The following is a 19299-nucleotide window of genomic DNA, read 5'->3' on the forward strand; positions in this document are numbered from 1 at the left end:
ATTTCATCAAATAAAAAACAATATAGGGTATCTTAGAATCTCACTCTCTCGTCTTCCCAGCTTCTGCAGCGTTGAACTTCTCCTCCAAGCTACAGGTTCGTAGTCAAAAACCCTAATCATTCATCGTTTTCGCTATACCATATTATTATCACTATTCTCTCTTTCTTCATATTTTCTGCGTTTCCATTACATTATTCAGTTACTTTCTCTCTATTTTGATGCAAAAATAACCTAGTTTCCCATTCTGTTGATATTTAGGTCCTGTTGTTTATGGGCCACAGTTATTTTGTGAATTTGATTTTCGCCATCGTTGTTTGGACTTCTGCTTACATTGCTGTTGCAGTTCTCGCTTCTTTTCGAGCCGTCAGTTACCTTTGCACCACTTTCTGAACTCCGCGAAGAATCAATGGGTTATGCACAGCTTGTTATTGGTCCTGCCGGTAGTGGCAAGGTAATTTGTTATATTTGCATTGTTTGTTGGTAAAACTAATAGGTATTATGTACTTGGCACTAATTTTTTTCTTTGTTGATTATGATTAGTCTACGTATTGCTCGAGTTTGTTCCAACACTGTGAAACTGTGCGACGATCAATACATATTGTGAACCTTGATCCTGCTGCTGAGAATTTTGACTATCCTGTTGCAATGGGTAAGCAGAATGTGTTTGTGTTATGTGGCTTCTTCTTTTGTTAATTCAGGTTTATTGTTGCACGGAGCTTTAGTATTTTCGGTTTAAATGCTTGTAGATGTAAGGGAACTCATTTCGCTGGATGATGTTATGGAGGAGCTTGGATTGGGTCCTAATGGTGGCCTTGTATACTGCATGGAGTATCCTTTCGTTTGTTTTTTTAAATAAATTCTAGAGCTTTGTTTTATGCGGTTTAAATTTTGTTGCCTTAATAGTTTTTTTTAGACACCTTGAAGATAACCTCAATGAGTGGCTCGATGAGGAGCTGGACAATTATTTAGATGATGAGTACTTGGTTTTTGACTGCCCTGGTATTCATGCCCGTTTCTTTAGTTATTTGTAGTTTATTATATTTTGATTATTTTTGAAGTACTGGTATCTGAAGATAGCAATTATGAGATTTTTATGACTTTGAGGGGATAATGTTTTTTTAAGTTGCAGTTGCATGAATATGCAAGGTTACAAATACAAAATCAGAATTTGACAATTGGTAGCATAGTTCAACTATTGGTTATTGTAATAGTTGTCTTTTTAGAATCCAAGGCCAGTTTGTGTAGCTTAAACTAAGTTAATTGTATTAAAATTGATCATTTAAGTTTTTTGGTCGCAACTAGCTTAGCAAAATGTGATTGAGCAACTTATCCTTGTAATGTTTTGCAGGTCAGATAGAACTTTACTCACATGTGCCAGTATTCCGGAATTTTGTTGAACATTTGAAGCGGAGAAATTTTAATGTCTGTGTTGTGTACTTGCTTGATTCACAGGTTGGTGATAGTTTTGCAACTTTTGCTTATCTCATACTTCCTTTTAAGCTATTGACTCACTCATGTTCCCTTAGACTTCTCATTACTTTTGTCTTTTTATATTTCAAGGCTAATAATTTTGAAATTTCCAGTTCATGGTAGATGTGACCAAATTTATAAGTGGATGCATGGCTTCCCTTTCTGCAATGGTTCAGCTTGAACTACCTCATGTCAATATCCTCTCAAAAATGGACCTTGTGAAAAACAAAAAGGATCTTGAAGAGTAATTATCGTCACCTAATTTCTTTCACTATTTTGTTTCCAGTGCTTTATTTATTGAAATTCTAATATATGTATTTTTTTTCTCGTAGTTTCTTGGATCCAGAACCCCAATTTTTACTGTCTGCATTGAATCAACATATGGCTCCTAAGTATGCAAAGTTGAATAAAGCTTTGATTGACCTTGTGAGTAACCTAGATTATTTTACGAATATATCATACTGTCACTAATATTCTAAAGTATGCATTCATTTTGCGAGCTTTCATTGGCAGACCATTGACTAGCAATTAACAGTTATATTGTATATGTGCTGGGATGTTCTAGGCTGTAAGATACTAGGAAACACAGATAGCAATTTCATTAGAATTATTTTGGACTAAAACTAAGTTGACTTTTATAGATAATTGTCTATTCATTATTTGAATTGATTTTCATTTTGAAAAAGCAAGACAACCCAATTCAAATAGTTAACATTCAAATAAACAGTAGTAGAAAACTGCTTTCATACATGATACAACAGCTTAGATGAATTACATGCAAAGATTGATTCATGTTTCACAGCAGCTTTTTCTCTTTGCATGATGTATTCTCTCAGTTAGACTCTGAAAAATTCATTTCCATGTGAATGATATTGGAGAGCTCACTCACGAAAAATTTCTGATAAGAAAATCAGGCTGCACACCCTAGATGAGTGTTTTAGAAAACATGTAGACTGTAGTTACATCTTTCAACATACAGTTTTCAACACCAACTACCTAGACCTTGATCAAGACTTATTACCAACCACAAACTTTTGTACATTGATGAGCTTTAGATGGTTTGTCCAAGTTCAGAGATGATAATTAGCAAAATATGTTGAATGCAATACCAAATTGATAGTACAAATTGACAGGGTTTTATAAGATATGAAGTTTTATCATTTGCCCATTCCAAGTCTTAGAAAGGACTTGTGGTTCCATTTCAACTCATTCCCATATCACTTTAATTTTGGAACAGAAATTTCTGATTATTCTCTTGCTACCGAAGCTTCCTAGATATTGTATAGGTTATGGAATACTTTGTTTTCAATTCCACCGGCTTGTATGTTTATTTATTCATTCCTTGTGTATCAGGTGAGTAGTTATAGCATGGTGAGTTTTATACCACTGGACTTGAGGAAAGACAAAAGGTACACACTTATATCTTTGTACTGCTTAACTTTTCTTCCTGTTTGTTTTTTTGAATGATGTTTTATCCTTATTATATAAGGTATAAGGTATATGCTCTTGCTCTAGTTGATTGTACATACATCATATATTGAGTGGTATAAACCGTTGTAAATTGTTTTAATGAAAAAGCATGGCATAAATTAAGTTGAACACAAATGATGGTTCTTGTAGATTGTATTTTCAAAGCTACCCAAAACTCTTGGTTATGAGTTGTGTTTTCAAAGTCCAAGAAAAGATCTCTGATTTGATTGTCTTTGTCACCTTTCTTTCAAAATAATTTGGTATATGAAATTAAATATTATGTTATGCTCTGGAATTAACAGTTTTCGAAACTACTTTTCCTTGTAGCTCAGTACTTTGGCAGTTTTAGTAAAATATGTTACTCCATCTCTGCCTTGATAGTATCTGTTGAGATTCCACATAGCTTAGAGATATGGTTTGAGTATGTCACAGCCTAACCTAAATTTGTTAATGGGCCACCCGTAATTGAGCCTAACCTAAATTTGTTAATGGGCCACTCTAAATTTTTTCATGCTTTTGGCCGTGAAGGGGGTTGAATTTTTCATGCTTCATATGCCCAATCATGAGCATAAGAGGGTGTGTTAAGATCTCTGTTATTGTGGCATTTTTTTCTACACTAAAAGGTGTGTTTGGTTCAACCAATAGGGAGGGGAGTGGAGAGATTTTTATAGAGGGAAGGGAGGGGATCAATTTTTATAGGGGGAATGGAGGGAAATGGAGGTGAGAGATTTTAAAAAACTGTGTTCTTGGTTCAGCAAGGGGAGGGGGGATTTTAATAAAGAGAATGTATAAAATTACCACTTTTATCCTTAAAATATTTAATATCTCATTAATTATTAGGGCTATTTAAGCCATTCTTTTTTCCCCTCCAAATCCCCCCATTTTTTAGGGGAGTTAAAATTGGCATTGAAGGAATTTTAATCCCATCCCTTCCCCTCCAAAAAAAATTGAACCAAACAGCTAAAACTTAAAATAATCCTTTCCCTCCCCTTCATTCCCCTACAATCTAACAGACCCTAGGATGAGTGTGAGGGTGTGTGATCGGATCCCAGATACCCACATTCCCACATAGCTTGGAGATATGGCTAGCTTGTGTTTACAAGTTATAAGACTTATGGTTCTATCTTACAAGCTGATTTGTAGGGTTGAGTTAGGCTTTAAGTTCAAATTCTAAAACTATGCTTTAGACTTCTGTTAATAAACACGTTTTGGGTATATTGTTTTGATCATGGGATTCTTAACTAATTGTTCAACCATGAATGCACCTCACGTCGAGGATGACAGTTCTTGAAAGCATTTGTTCTTGATTTATTTTCACTATGTTATAGATTTGGTTTATGTTCATTAATATTTTGGAAACTTACAGAAATTTCAATTAATTTTGATTAATAAAGTCCACCTCTTAAAAGGCCATTTAGATATTTTGGTAAATTGAACTCCTTCCCTACTTGTCTTTAAAACCTGTACTAGTTTCGTGTCTATTTCGTATTTTAGATATTCTGCCGTTCTTTTTTTTATGACCCCTGTATATGTACCTATCCCCAAATCAAAGCAATTTTTGTTTTGTACTTATAGTTGGATTCTTCTCAATTACAGTATAGAATATGTGCTGGGTCAAATTGACAACTGCATTCAGTATGGAGAAGATGCTGATGTGAAGGTTAGGGATTTTGATCAAGAGGAAGATGATTAGCTTATGTTCGATTGCATCAATGCTTGGTGTGATACAAAGTTCAATCTTCACTATGACTTAATGGTTATCAAGGTCAAATTGTTAATAATACATTATTTTTTGGTTAGAATGTTTAGTTTGAGTTTGCGAAGGGTGCTTAGTCAATACTTTGCTGTTACTGTTTGCTTAATTACAACAACAGAAACATATTTAAACCTGGAAACCTTGTTACTAATTCTGATAGCGTTCTAAATCTTTGGATCCTAGAATGAAAGCTTGTTGAAGAAGCAGGTAGATATTGATTTTTCTACAAAATAGATTTCCAGTGCTGCTTTATCTTATATACTACTCTCCCTCCCGCTCTCACAAACTTTTGTGATAGACTACAGAGAGATGATCAATAAGAGAAATTTAATGATGAAATAACTAATTTATCTTTATTATGCGAAAGGGAAAATGATACTTAAGTGGCACAGTTGAAAAAAAAAATGCATTGGAACTTTAAGTGAGATCCTTGTTAGACATTTTTTTTGGGCTGTAATGTGACTGATTATGGACAAGATTTCTTAATTTTCACTAGAACAAGGATCTGTTTGGTTACAAAGGGAACAAAGATTTTCTAAAAAGATTTTTTAAGGAGTTAACCTAGCGTATACACTAAAATTAACCTAACTTTAAATATACATCCAATTATAATAATTTACTATTTTGATTTGCCATCATTGTGAAGATTTAACTTAGATGGTAATAGAGAGTAGCTTTAAATATTCATGTTCATCCGATTATAGTAATTTACTATTGTGATTTGCCATCATTGTGAAGGTTACTGTTGTGATTTTTTTCCAAAATTTTTCTTTACATATTTTTATTAAAAAAATTCATAAATATTAGAAAGTTTAAACTCACCTTTTACCTCAAATTTCTTTTCTTTTCCATTTCATTGTTATTCTGTAGCTATAAGGAATTACTCAAAGGTTTGAGTTTATTTCCAACATCTAATATCTAGAGCACTGTCTGAGTGATTCTTCGAAGAAAATCATAATGTCGATGAATCATTTAGACAAGCACTTTCTGGTGAGTCTTCCAATTATGAAAATAGACAACTATGAGAATTGGTGCAAGCAGATGCATGTTGTTTTCTGTTATTAATATCTTTGGGATCTTGTGAAAGAAGAGGTAGCACAACTTGTAGAGAACGTGACAAATGAAAAAAATGCTGCACACAAAGAATTGAAGAATTATAGAGCTTTCTTTTATAATTCATCTATGTGTGAGTCCAGATAATTTTGAAAAAGAGCGATGTAGAATCTCCAAAAGAAGCATGTGAAATTCTGGAAAAATCGTTTGGAGGTGCAAAAAAGGAGAAAGAGGTGAGGTTACAAACTCACAAAAGAACGTATGAATTGTTTCAGATGGAAGAAAGTGAAAGCATTACTGATTTCTTCACTAGGTTATGAAACCGGTGAATCAAATCAAGGTATGTAGAGAAGTGTTGACATTAAGATCAGTTGTTCCAAAGATCTTGGGGTCATTGGCTTCAAAGTTCGACCACGTGGGAGTTGCCATAGAAGATTCAAAAGATTTGTCAGCATTGACAAAAGAAGAGTTTTAAGGGACGCTGGAATCTTATGAACAAATGACGGAAAGAGCTACAAGCAAGTCAAATAGCGATATGGCTCTGCAGGTTCATCAGCAACAGAAAAAAAAAGACAAAGGAAGTTGGATTAAAAGTAAAGGTAAAGGGGGCTACAACAATTCGACTGGTCGAAATCAGCAAGAAACTGGTCGAATGAGAGAAAGCCTTCATACCAAAGCAACCAAAGAGGTGGTGTTGCAGGCAGAGGAAAAACTGCTGGTCGAAAGCTGGACAAAAGTCACATTCAGTGTTTCAATTGTCAGAAGTATGGTCACTACTCTAGTATTTGTCTAGAGAAACGAAACAATCAAGAAAGTGATGCAAAATTTGCAAGACATGAAGAAGAAGAAGAGATGATGCCGATGGTCACAACAAGAGATGAAGAGAGATTTAATGACTAATGAGACTTGGATTAGAGATGCTCATCACACATGTCTGGAAGAAAAGATTGGTTTGTGAACATAAAACCCTATATGAAGAACACAATGAAATTTACAAATGATAATACTATAGCAGCTGAAGGTATTGGTGATGTTCTAATTATGAGAAAAAATGATAAAAGGTCAGTAATCTCTAATGTATTGTACATACTAGACATGAAGAGAAATTTGCTCAGCATATGGTCGTTGGTTGAAAAGAACTACAAAGTGTCGATTGAAGACAAGATTATGAGAGTTGTTGACTCAAGTTAAAAGTTAATCTTGAAGGCTCACATGTCTCAGAATAAAACCTTCAAGATTGAACTTAATGTGACGGAGCACAAGTGTATGTATATGATACTATCCAATAGGACATCTCAACCTCAATGACATTAGAGAGTTGAAAAGAAGAAATATGGTTTCAGGATTATCAGAAATCGACATTCCAAGAGAGGTGTGTGAGGAATGTGTGCAGGCGAAGCAGCACAAGAACAACTTCAACATGGATGCAGGAAGCAAGTCGAATGGAATTCTTGAAGTCGTATACTTTGATGTCTGTGGTCCAATTCAGAGGAATTCGAATGGAGGTAATAAATACTTTGTCACATTCATAGATGATTTCAGCCGAAAATTATGAACTTACCTGATCAAGAAGAAAAATGAAGTGATTAAGGTATTTGTCAAGTTCAATTATATGGTCGAAAGGCAAAGTGGACGAAAGCTTAAGAGTCTGAGAACTGATGGTGGTAGAGAATATGTGTCGAAAGACTTCGACACATTATGTGAAAAGGAAGGGATTGTGCATGAGGTGGTGCCACCCTATACTCCACAGTAGAATGGAACTGCAGAAATGAAGATTCATACAAAGCTCAAACTGAACCATACTGATAAATAACGAGTTGTTTGAATTGGATTGATCGGATACATTAGAACAAAATGTTCAAAAATATTTCCAAAAAATCTTAATTTACATCGACTAATTTTCCATAGTAATAAAAAAAGGAAATTTCTTCACCCACCTCCTAACCTTCTTAGCCACCTCTGGCGAATTTACCAAAATACCCCTATTTTCGGAAGTTCATTTTCGAAAACGTACTTTTATTGAAAAAAAAAGGTGTTTTCGGAAATGCACTTCCGAAAACACGAAAAAAAGGTGTTTTCGGAGATGCATTTCCGAAAACACCCCCTTTTTTGAATTTTCGGAGATGCATTTCCGAACACACCCCCTTTTGGGGAGAGGGGGTGTTTTCGGAGATTCATATCCGAAATATTCCAAGACCAAACTGGTCTTGGAATGTTTCGGATATACACTTCCGAAATAATTTAGTAATTATTAAAAAATTAAAATATGGTGAATCAATACAATTAATAGGTATAAAATGAAAGTGAATCAATAAAATGAAGGTGAATCAACAAAATCAAGTTGAATCAAAATTTCCTAAACAATTTTAAAGTTAAAAATTATTTTAGTAACTTATATAAATCAAAAACATCTTAATTTCATAAGTAAATTTTGAATTATATAAAATTTATTCATTAAATAAAATTAAGACAAAATCTTTTTTTAATTTTTTTAAACTAAATAAAAAATTATAACTCATTTTTAATTATGAATCAGAATAGAAATATATAAATATATAATCATAATTATTAATTTCGTAAGTGAAATATATAAATATATAATAATTATTATATAAATATACAATAATTATTATAAATTAAAACACTCATTTTTTTAATTTTTATAATTATTATATAAATATATAAATATATTTATAATTAATATATAATAATTATTATATAAATATATAAATATAAATAATTTTTATAAATATATAATAATTGTTATAATTATTATATAAATATATAAATTAAAATACTCATTTTTTTAATTTTTTTATAAATATATAACAATTATTATAAATATATAAATAAAAAATTATATCTCATTTTGTAAGTGAAATTATTTTAATTATTTTAATTAAAATTATTTTAAATTTTAAAATATGAATTAGGATAGAAATATATAATAACTATTATTCATAACTCATAAATTATATCAAAATATATAATTATTATTATTCATTACTCATCAATTATATCAAATTTATGATATATGAATTAATTAATATCCTAAAATTAATTTTTGAGATTTTTTTAGATTTTTTTTTGTTGTTTCGGAGATTCATCTCCGAATTTATTTAAAATCCCAATTTTTGGGATTTTTTCGGAAATGCACTTCCGAAGACTGGAAAAATTTAGCAAAAAATAATTTCGAAAATGCATTTCCGAAGCGGGGTAAAATGGGTTTTTCGCTGGGGGTGACCCCCATAGGGAGGTGGGTAAAGAAATTTTCTAAAAAAATTCGTATTTTTTTTTTTTTTAATTTTCTCCATATATGTTATATTGGTTGTGAATGTGAAATGGTGTTTTATTTTTTTCTTCTTGAAGTTGAATACCTTATACTAGTTTACATGATAATGATGATATAAATTATACGAATTAGTTATGGTTAGTTCCGGTAGACGGGTAGAGTTTTGGAAATCAGTTGACCGAAACAATTAACATTGGATTTCATTGGTTTGGTTTGGGTTTTGCCTGAACTAAAAAAATACCCGACCCAAACACTATAACTTAATTTGGATTTCAGTTTGATTCGGATTTGCCTGAACCAATGAACACCCCTAATTAGTATATGAACTAATAAAACATACATGCAAAACTATTAATAACACCATTCACTTTAAATTTTTTTACACTTACAAAAGGTTAAAATAGAAAAAAAATTAATCTCCCAATTTATTCACTCTATTTCAAACCAAATGCTACCAAATGTCAGTTTTCTATGGGACACTTTTACAACTTTCACTTTTTCCTCAACTTCTCACTCTTTCACTTGCTATCTCATTGTTCTTTCAAATTATATTCATTTTTCTTTTATATTTCTTTCTCTTTTAATTTTATTATTATATTGTTTGTGCCTAATTATTTTATCTTCTTTTAATTATTTTTAATATATTAAAATGTAATATTATAGTATATAATTATCACATTAAATATTTATTGTGTATAAATATATATAATGTTGACATTTAGTTTTATTTTTACGACAAATTTAATCAATTCTATTTATTTATTTATTTATAAGTAAAAATATTAATTTTTATTTAAAACACAAAATTCTTATTTTCAAATGTCAAAAATTTATATTTTTTTCACGGGACACTATCATCAAAATACCTATTTTATTTTAATTAACAATTGCCGTTATTTGAGACACAATTTTTATTTTCATTTCTCCATTTTACGGATTTTTTTATGTGATTATTTAATACATTTGAGTTTATATTATTATTAGGGTTAAATGCAATTCACCCTCCTGTGAAGTTTTTTTTTTTAAACCGTCCCTTATAAAACACAGATTTGTAGTTTTTCCAAAATTTTGTCAATGACAAGAATCAAACCCACAACTCCTTTGTTAGGCATAATGCACGTTTACACTAGGCTAATGAATCTGTTTTGTTTTATAATGAAACTGAAATATATAACTATATACGTTCTAACGTTAACATTTTTAATAAATATATAACTATATACGTTTTAATGAAACTGAAATATAATCGCTCCGTCCCAAATTATAAGAGAAATTCCATTTTTAGATTCATTGAATAATTAATGTATTTTGTCTATATATGGACTAGATACATTAAATATTCAATGAATCTAAAAAGTGAATTTCTCTTATAATTTGGGACAGAGGGAGTATGTTTTAATGTTAATAATATTTTTAATAAATAATATATATGTTTTAACGTTATCATTTTATAAATTAATACATAATTTTTGTAATAACATATTTATATACTGTATATTCCTCAACTGTACAAGTTGATTACAATTTTTTTTATAAATTATTAATATATATTAATTACAATATTAATATAAGTTTTATATAAGTTAATACTGTATATAAACTATATTAAGGTACATATACTTAATATATTCCCCAACTGTACATATTAATACATTTTATAAATTATTAAGTTAATAATATATACTATAAGTTCTAGGCTAAATTATAGTTTTGGTCCCTCTGTTTTGGGTTTTTCACGATTTTGGTCCCCCTATTTTCTTTTTAAACAGTTTTGGTCCCCTATCCCAATTTTGACGCAACTGTTCATGTACTGTTCATGTAGGGACATGTACTGTTCATACACTGTTCATGAACAAAATAGGGATGGGGGACCAAAACTGTTTAAAAAGAAAATAGGGGGACCAAAATCGTGAAAAACCTAAAACAGGGGGACCAAAACTGTAATTTAGCCTAAGTTCTATATAAGTTAATACTGTATATAAACTATATTAAGGTATATATACTTAATATATTCCCCAACTGTACATATTAATTACAATTTTTTTTTATAAAATATTAATATATATATATATATATATATATATATATATATATATATATATATATATATATATATATATATATATATATATATATATATATATAAAATACATTTATATTAAAACTGTACATATAAAACTGAGCAATAATTAATAAATCCCTAACAAATATTAACGTTTTATTTTTTTATAAAATATATTAACTTCTCAAATTTCTAAATTTCTAAAAAAATTGAACAATATTAATTTATATTAGTTATACTAACTTTTTATATTAGTTATTACATTTAAAAAAATTAGTTAAAAAATTAAATAAAAACGTTAAATAAAAAACTTTAAAGGTTAAATAAAAGCGTTAAATAAAAAATTAAAATAAAAACGTTAAATAAAAAATTGGGTCATGCTAACATGTGCCCTAAGGGCATATGTTAAGAGCTAAATGTAGAAATTTTTACTTAAAAATTGTGCATTGTTTTCATAAAAAATTTATAATTAATGTGTTTATTACGTTTTCCAATACAAATTTACTATATTTAGGTTTCTTAGCATGTGCCCTTGGGGCACATGTTAGCTTTATCCTAAAAAATAAAAATAAAAACGTTAAATAAAAAATTATACTAACTTTTAAAGAATTATCAATTTATAAAAATTAAAAACTTTAAAAGTTCAATAAGAAAAAAATTCAAACTTATAAAAATTCAGACTTTGAATAATCCATTTATAAAAAGAATTTCAAATTTCAATGCAAGGTTTAACAAATGATAACAGCTAGCTTAGTGTTTTGGTCAGAGCTGTCAAAATGGGCAGAAGCCCATGGGCCGACCCATTTGGCCCGAAAATTTTTAGGGCCTGGGCCTCATTTTTCGAGCCCATTTACATTCGGGCCTTTTTTAGCCCGGCCCTAAAAAGCCCTAAAAAATATGAGCCGGCCCATATGGGCCATGGATAGCCCATCGGCCCGAAAAAATTAAATATTTTTAATATAATTAAAATTTATCCTTTCCTAATTATAATTATTATAAAAATTTATAACATTTTCTTGTTATAATTATCATAAAATTATAATTGTCATGAATATTTATAACTTAAAATTTGTTGGAACAAGTTATTTAATTATTTGTGCTACATTAGATAATTCGTGATGTATTTTGTGAGAATACAAGATTACACTCAAAGATGTTTTTGATTTATGGCAAACTCAAATAAGCATTCAAACAAAGCAGAAAACTCAAAGAAAAGCAAGCATTGATCACTCATAGGTCAACCCATTATGTTTATATGTTTATAGATTGACTCAACACAAGCAAAACAAGAAGAATGCAGAAAAACAGCAGTTAGGTCGACCTACCATCAACCCAGGTCGACCTAAAATGGAGAAAAATTCATATACTCCTGCTAGGTCGACTCACACATCATTTAGGTCGACCTAAATTGATGAATTTTACATATCAGCCTGTTAGGTCGACCTACACATCAACTAGGTCGACCTAATCTGAGAAAATGTTCCCAGAACGCATCAGAAGAGGATTCTGGTCGACCTACTCCTTCAACAGGTCGACCTAACTGGGAGCAAACTTCAGCAAACACTGCTAGGTCGACCTAACCCCTACAAGAGGTCGACCTAACTGATCAAGAAAGTTCAAAAATCAGTTTTTCTTGGTTCCAACTGTTATGCAATCATATATATTGTGCAAGGGTAATTATTCAAGGCAACACCAACGACTGAAAGATACACAAACGCTTCTCATCTTCGTTCTTCATCATCTCCAACACAATTACACATAATCATTCTTGCGTTGCGGGTTAGTGATGAGTTCGATAACGTCCATGGAACGGAATTGAAGATTCCTAGTGGGTGAAGGTTTGTGGGGTTTGTTGGTGAATAAAATCTGCGGGTTTTGTCCTCCACGACGGGTGGTTCTTGGGGGGTTTTTATCAAGAGGCGTTCATTGAGGATTCGACTGAGTGTAACGATTGAGGAACGGGGAGTTCAAGGAATCAAGACACTGCAGAAGGGAATCAAAGTGAAGCTCTTGGATAACCTTGATCTTGCTCAAGATTAAGGGGGAAGAAGATTCAAAGGATCGACATAATTGGTTTATCGTTTATCGCTTTGTTATCTTCTTTGTATATACTACTTTCAACATTAATGAAAGATTACCCAATTTCAATTTGGAATTGGGGGCAGACGTAGTCGTAGCGAGGACGATCGACGAACTGCCTAAACAAATATCGTGTTCTTGTCGCTTTTACTTTTTCATTTACATTCTGTTCATATTTGGTTATAATAGCAAATTGATCAACGATTCGAGTGTTAAGATTGTGAACTAAGAACGTTCATAAACATCACAATCCATCACACATTGAATTACCTTCAATTTGATCATTATCACCAAGTGTTTGTATATTTGTTTCTATCACTCTTACTGCATTGCAAACATTGTCCATCATACAAAAAGTTAATCTGATTTTCATAAGAGAAACGTCTTGATTCTGCAACATAGACTCTTATCATTTACTTCAACTCTTTGACTGGTTTTTTAAACACATATATAATCGTTTCGATAGTGGTTCGGAATAGACGCGAGTCGATTCAGAATTACTTCCGCTGAAAAGTCGTTTAAATCCGTAAAACTGTGAACGATCTATTCACCCCCCTCTAGATCCTAAGGCCAACGTCTAACAAGTGGCATCAAGAGCTCTGGTTTATTCCGTGCTACGTGAAACACTTATTGGAAAGATGGCTTCCGGACCTAAAGGGGCTCATAATAGAGCTCCAGTTTTCAACGGCGAAAACTACGGCTATTGGAAGGATTGTATGTGTGTCCATATCAATGCAATTGATATGAACATCTGGACAGCTATTGTCAATGGTCCATTTCAGATCACCATGACAAATGCAGCTGGTGCAGTTGTTCCAAAACCAGAAGATACTTGGAATGCTGAAGATGAAAAGAGATATGCATACGATTGGAAAGCGAGAAACATTCTAATCTCAGCTCTAGGAGTTGATGAATACTATCGCGTTTCCCATTGTAGATCAGCTAAAGCTATGTGGGACACATTGCAAGTTGCCCACGAGGGAACGGATGATGTCAAACTAGCTAGGATCAATACGTTAACTCAAGAGTTCAAACTCTTCCACATGGAAGATGGTGAATCCATCGAAAACATGCAGAAGAGATTCGTTCATCTGAAAAATCGATTAAATTCTCTTGATAGACCTGTTTCCAATGCAGTTGCTACTAACAAAATCTTAAGGTGTTTGAACAGGGAATGGCAACCCAAAGTTACAGCAATTAAGGAAGCAAATGATCTCAACACTTTAGACATTACCACCCTTTTTGGTAAACTAGAGGAACATGAACAACATCTTAAATGCCTTGACATGCATGAGAAAAGGACAAAGAAAGAAAAGAACATGGAGAAAGAGGTAGAGAAGAAGTCAATAGCTCTAAAAGCTTCGAGCTCCAAGACCTCAAAACGAGAGCCAAAGGATAGTGACACAAGTGATGACGAAGACTCCGATGATGAGGAAATGGGACTGTTTGTGCGAAGATACAACAAATATCTAAAGAAAAATGGAGCAAAACATTCCGACAAAGGCTTGATCAACTATAGAAAGCAATCAACAATGTTCAAACAAGATGACGACAACAAAGGAAAGATCAAAGGTCTTTGCTTCAATTGTGGGAAAGCCGGTCACTACAAACCGGATTGTCCATACCTTAAGAAAGAGAAGGAGAAGAACCAAAGCAAAGGTCATAACAAATCTAAAAGAGCCTACATAGCATGGGAAAGTGATTCATCTAGTGAAAGCTCATCAAGCGATGAAGAAGAATCAGCAAGTCTTTGTTTCATGGCTCATCAAAACAAGAAAAAGAAAGCTGTAAGTCATCTTAAACCTGAACTCGTAGATAAGGTATCTCATTCTCAACTAAAACTTGCTTTTGAAGAATTACATAGAGATGCAATTAAAGCTTTCAAACTTTTGGCCTCAAATAAGAAAATATTTTCATATCTTGAATCAAAAGTTGAGAAAACCGAAAAGGATATGGAAGCTTTAAAACAATCTATGATAGACATTCAAAAGGACAAAGTTGAAATAGATCCTACATCATGGTTTGGTTGTGAGACATGTCACATTTGGCAAAAAGAAGTGAGAGATCTAAAAGCCAAGTTAGACAAGGCTCTACAACCAAAAGTGACTTTTGCGGTTGATCCAAACAAGTTCAAAAGATCGTATACTCCTTTATATAGTAAATACACTTTTGTACCAAAAGTATCAACTAGCAAAACTTCATATTCTCATCATATTACCTGTCATTATTGTTGCAAAAAGGGACATACCATTGAAAAATGCAAATTTAGGAGAATTTTAGTTCCTAAAGGAGTATTTCAATGGTTGCCTAAGTGCAACAAATTGTGTACTCACCATCCAGGACCCAATGAAGATTGGGGACCTTCCACTCTAATTTAATTTCGCAGGAAATGTGTCTTGACATCGCCGAAAGGTGGTGGTTCCTTGACAGCTGGTGCTCAAGATACATAAAGAAAGACATACCTCTCTTGGTGTGTCACCTATAAAGACAGATTGAAGAACCATACTTGGCAGAGGAATGTAGGTGACCTGGCCATCACAAATGTATAAGATTCATCACAAATACAGTTAACCCGAAAAACACATAGGACGCATTACTTGACGTGCAAATTGGCAAGTTGCATTGCAGAGAGATTTTAAACCTATTCTTAGCAGAATATTGTTTGGGACTATGTCCCGCATCCGGGAGAACATCAAGTAATCGATACTAGATGAGTTTTTCGCAAAAATCAAGCAAAAATCAACCTGTGAAACATTCTATCAAAACAATTCATCATCAAATCTAGGAGTATGGCATACTGACAAGAAGACTCCACACAATGATGACAAAACACCTACATATTGAGAAAGCGGTAACATGTTTATTGTTCACTTCCAAAAATTTTATTGATGCTATAATATGCTATCAATTAACATGCTTATAGTGACTTCATGTGCTCTTATCTACTCTTCTCAAATACTTATGTATATGTGTTCATCATTTTCATTCATAACATACAATGTTTGTGCATTCAAGCAAATGACAAAACAGAAATACATCATATAGAAACATTTCTAAGGCATTTTCATCATTGAAAGAAACCTAGGTCGACCTACTCTGTATTTGAGTCGACCTACATAAGAAGCTTCTTTAGAAGAACTAAAAAGGCCCAGTTGCGTCGACCTACTCACAATTTAGGTCGACCTAATTTGGTCATTTGTTCTGTTACTTCTGTTAGGTCGACCCAGCCACACTTTAGGTCGACCTACTGCGTTAATTTTTTTCATATTTGGGTCTGTTAGGTCGACCCGACCCATTCTCATTCATTCAAAACATTCCAATCTTGCATTCCCTCTCATTCTCATCACATTTGGTACGGCTAACCCTAATTCCTCAAACTCAAAATTGTCCAAAAATCATCCCTCTCACACAAAGCATCTCCAACCATGCCTCCAAAATCAAGAAAAGGAAAGGAAATTGCTTCCAGTTCATCATCTCAACCGGTAAGTGCTCTTGTTCATCCTGATTGTAGAGAAAACTTTGAGAAGTGGCAGATGAAAAGAAAAATTGTTAAGCAATATACTTATGATCCAAATCTTGTCGAAAACATGCATATCCCTGATGTCGCTGCGTTAATTGAACATCAAAATATTCATCCCTTAGTGCAATGTGATACCCCGTACTGTGAAAATACCGTTAGGGCTTTCTATGCAGGATTTACAAAAGGGGACGGTTGTAATTTCCGTTTCAAAATGGGATCTAGGTCGCATGTTGTTGACAAACGGGTCTGGATTAGTATCTTTGGTCTGAAAATCGTAGGTGATGAACTCCGTATGGTAGACGGGGATGTACCGGGAAACTATGACCATGAGGCCTACATGAAGTCAATCCTCAAAGACCCTTCCGTATTTGACAGATCAAATGAAACAATAACAGCCGGTCATTTGAAGCGAGATCCTAGGCTCTTGAATTGGGTAATCTCAAGAATCATTCGACCAAGGGCAGGAGGATATTCGAGAATTGAAAGGAATGAAGTGGTGCTCATGTATCTGCTGCAAAATAGAACGCGTTTACACTGGCCTCACTTCCTTGCTGCTAAGTTTCATGAGGTCAAACAGAAAACTACAGCCCTGTGTTATGGATCAATCATTCAAACAATTGTCAATCACTTTGGTATGCGACTTGATCACTTACACTACACTCGCATACATCAATCCCAAGAATTCTCACAAACCACCTTGACTCTTATGGGATATCATTGGAATCCTGTTAGGAAAACCTATTATCTCATTCAAAAGGGAACAGGGAAGGTTATCTACAACTATGATGATCCTACAGAATTTGGTCACACTGCAGAAAATGAAGAAGAAGGAAATGATCAAGAAATAGCAAATGATGAGGATCATACCATGGAAGACGCAGCTCATGACACGGATGCAAATTGGAGATATGTTCCGCCACAACAAGAGGATATCCCTTGGGGATACACAACTCCACCTCCTCCTGATCAATCCAACATAATATCTATGCTTGAAGCTATGCAACTTCAACAACAGCAGAACTTTGAAACTCAACAGCTTCAATTTCAAACAATGCAGCAGCTTCAACAAGATAGATATGAGGAACAACAACGTCAATACCAATCGTTGTACGGCTTGGTTCAGGAACAAAGGAACGATTTTGAGACGTTTGCATCCAACTCCGTATTGAGGCAGAATCAATTTGAGGAAACGGCACTGCATCGCCATGCTAACATAAGCCAAAGCTTCAACACTCTTAACATGTCTGTGCTGGATTTGTTGGAACAGGTTGAAGAAGATCGACCTCATACATTTCAAAGAGGAAGAGGAAGAAGGGGCAGGCGTTAGGACATATTGTTTATCATATCATCATTTCAGTGCATTTCATGTCATTAAGTTTGTTTGTTAAAAACATTATATGATGTAGTACTCTCTGTTTTTCTTTTATTAATCTCTTGAACTACTATGTATGTTGTTGGTTTTTCTTTAAAACATGTTTAGTTCTTATGATTTCACCATTTACATGTTATCTATCTCTATGACTACCGGTATTCTTTATTTTCTCTTGTTACTCTCCTACTCTGTATTCTCTTGTTTTCTCTTTTTGATGTTGACAAAGGGGGAGATAGATGCTGAGTGCTGAGTGTACGGGGGAGCTTTGTTGAGAGATTGCCTTGTTGAGAGATAGATGCTGGATGTACGGGGGATCTCTGTTGAGTCTTTATCACTTACTACCAAAGCTTAGACGAATGGTTTGCCATCATCAAAAAGGGGGAGTATGTGAATACAAGATTACACTCAAAGATGTTTTTGATTCATGGCAAACTCAAATAAGCATTCAAACAAAGCAGAAAACTCAAAGAAAAGCAAGCATTGATCACTCATAGGTCAACCCATTATGTTTATATGTTTATAGATTGACTCAACACAAGCAAAACAAGAAGAATGCAGAAAAACAGCAGTTAGGTCGACCTACCATCAACCCAGGTCGACCTAAAATGGAGAAAAATTCATATACTCCTGCTAGGTCGACTCACACATCATTTAGGTCGACCTAAATTGATGAATTTTACATATCAGCCTGTTAGGTCGACCTACACATCAACTAGGTCGACCTAATCTGAGAAAATGTTCCCAGAACGCATCAGAAGAGGATTCTGGTCGACCTACTCCTTCAACAGGTCGACCTAACTGGGAGCAAACTTCAGCAAACACTGCTAGGTCGACCTAACCCCTACAAGAGGTCGACCTAACTGATCAAGAAAGTTCAAAAATCAGTTTTTCTTGGTTCCAACTGTTATGCAATCATATATATTGTGCAAGGGTAATTATTCAAGGCAACACCAACGACTGAAAGATACACAAACGCTTCTCATCTTCGTTCTTCATCATCTCCAACACAATTACACATAATCATTCTTGCGTTGCGGGTTAGTGATGAGTTCGATAACGTCCATGGAACGGAATTGAAGATTCCTAGTGGGTGAAGGTTTGTGGGGTTTGTTGGTGAATAAAATCTGCGGGTTTTGTCCTCCACGACGGGTGGTTCTTGGGGGTTTTTATCAAGAGGCGTTCATTGAGGATTCGGCTGAGTGTAACGATTGAGGAACGGGGAGTT

The 19299-nt window shown here is 33.2% G+C and overlaps 1 protein-coding gene across 2 annotated transcripts; it reads left to right on the plus strand.

Moving 5' to 3' along the window:
• Nucleotides 1-4921, plus strand: LOC131661698 (uncharacterized). Of its 2 annotated transcripts, none has more exons than XM_058931302.1 (10): nt 1-95; nt 259-451; nt 541-649; nt 747-828; nt 914-999; nt 1349-1452; nt 1584-1714; nt 1803-1896; nt 2824-2879; nt 4537-4920. In XM_058931302.1, exons 2-10 carry the CDS (start codon nt 407-409, stop codon nt 4631-4633), a joined length of 804 nt encoding a protein of 267 aa, XP_058787285.1. In that variant the 5' UTR covers nt 1-95; nt 259-406; the 3' UTR covers nt 4634-4920. The 2 variants fall into 2 exon arrangements, with proteins under 2 accessions (XP_058787285.1, XP_058787286.1); XM_058931303.1 differs by having other exon boundaries at nt 61-95; nt 344-451; nt 4537-4921.
• Nucleotides 4922-19299: the final 14378 nt, after the last annotated feature.

The sequence above is a fragment of the Vicia villosa genome, linkage group LG3 (genome assembly GCF_029867415.1).
Source record: "Vicia villosa cultivar HV-30 ecotype Madison, WI linkage group LG3, Vvil1.0, whole genome shotgun sequence".
In the NCBI taxonomy this organism is placed as follows: Eukaryota; Viridiplantae; Streptophyta; class Magnoliopsida; order Fabales; family Fabaceae; genus Vicia; species Vicia villosa.

Bases quoted from the DNA above. Each gene is read 5' to 3' on its own strand.
- LOC131661698 (XM_058931302.1), top strand. From the start codon at position 407: ATGGGTTATGCACAGCTTGTTATTGGTCCTGCCGGTAGTGGCAAG. The intron at 829-913 runs GTATCCTTTCGT...AGTTTTTTTTAG, and splicing joins GGCCTTGTATACTGCATGGA to ACACCTTGAAGATAACCTCA. The intron at 1,453-1,583 runs GTTGGTGATAGT...TGAAATTTCCAG, and splicing joins TGTACTTGCTTGATTCACAG to TTCATGGTAGATGTGACCAA.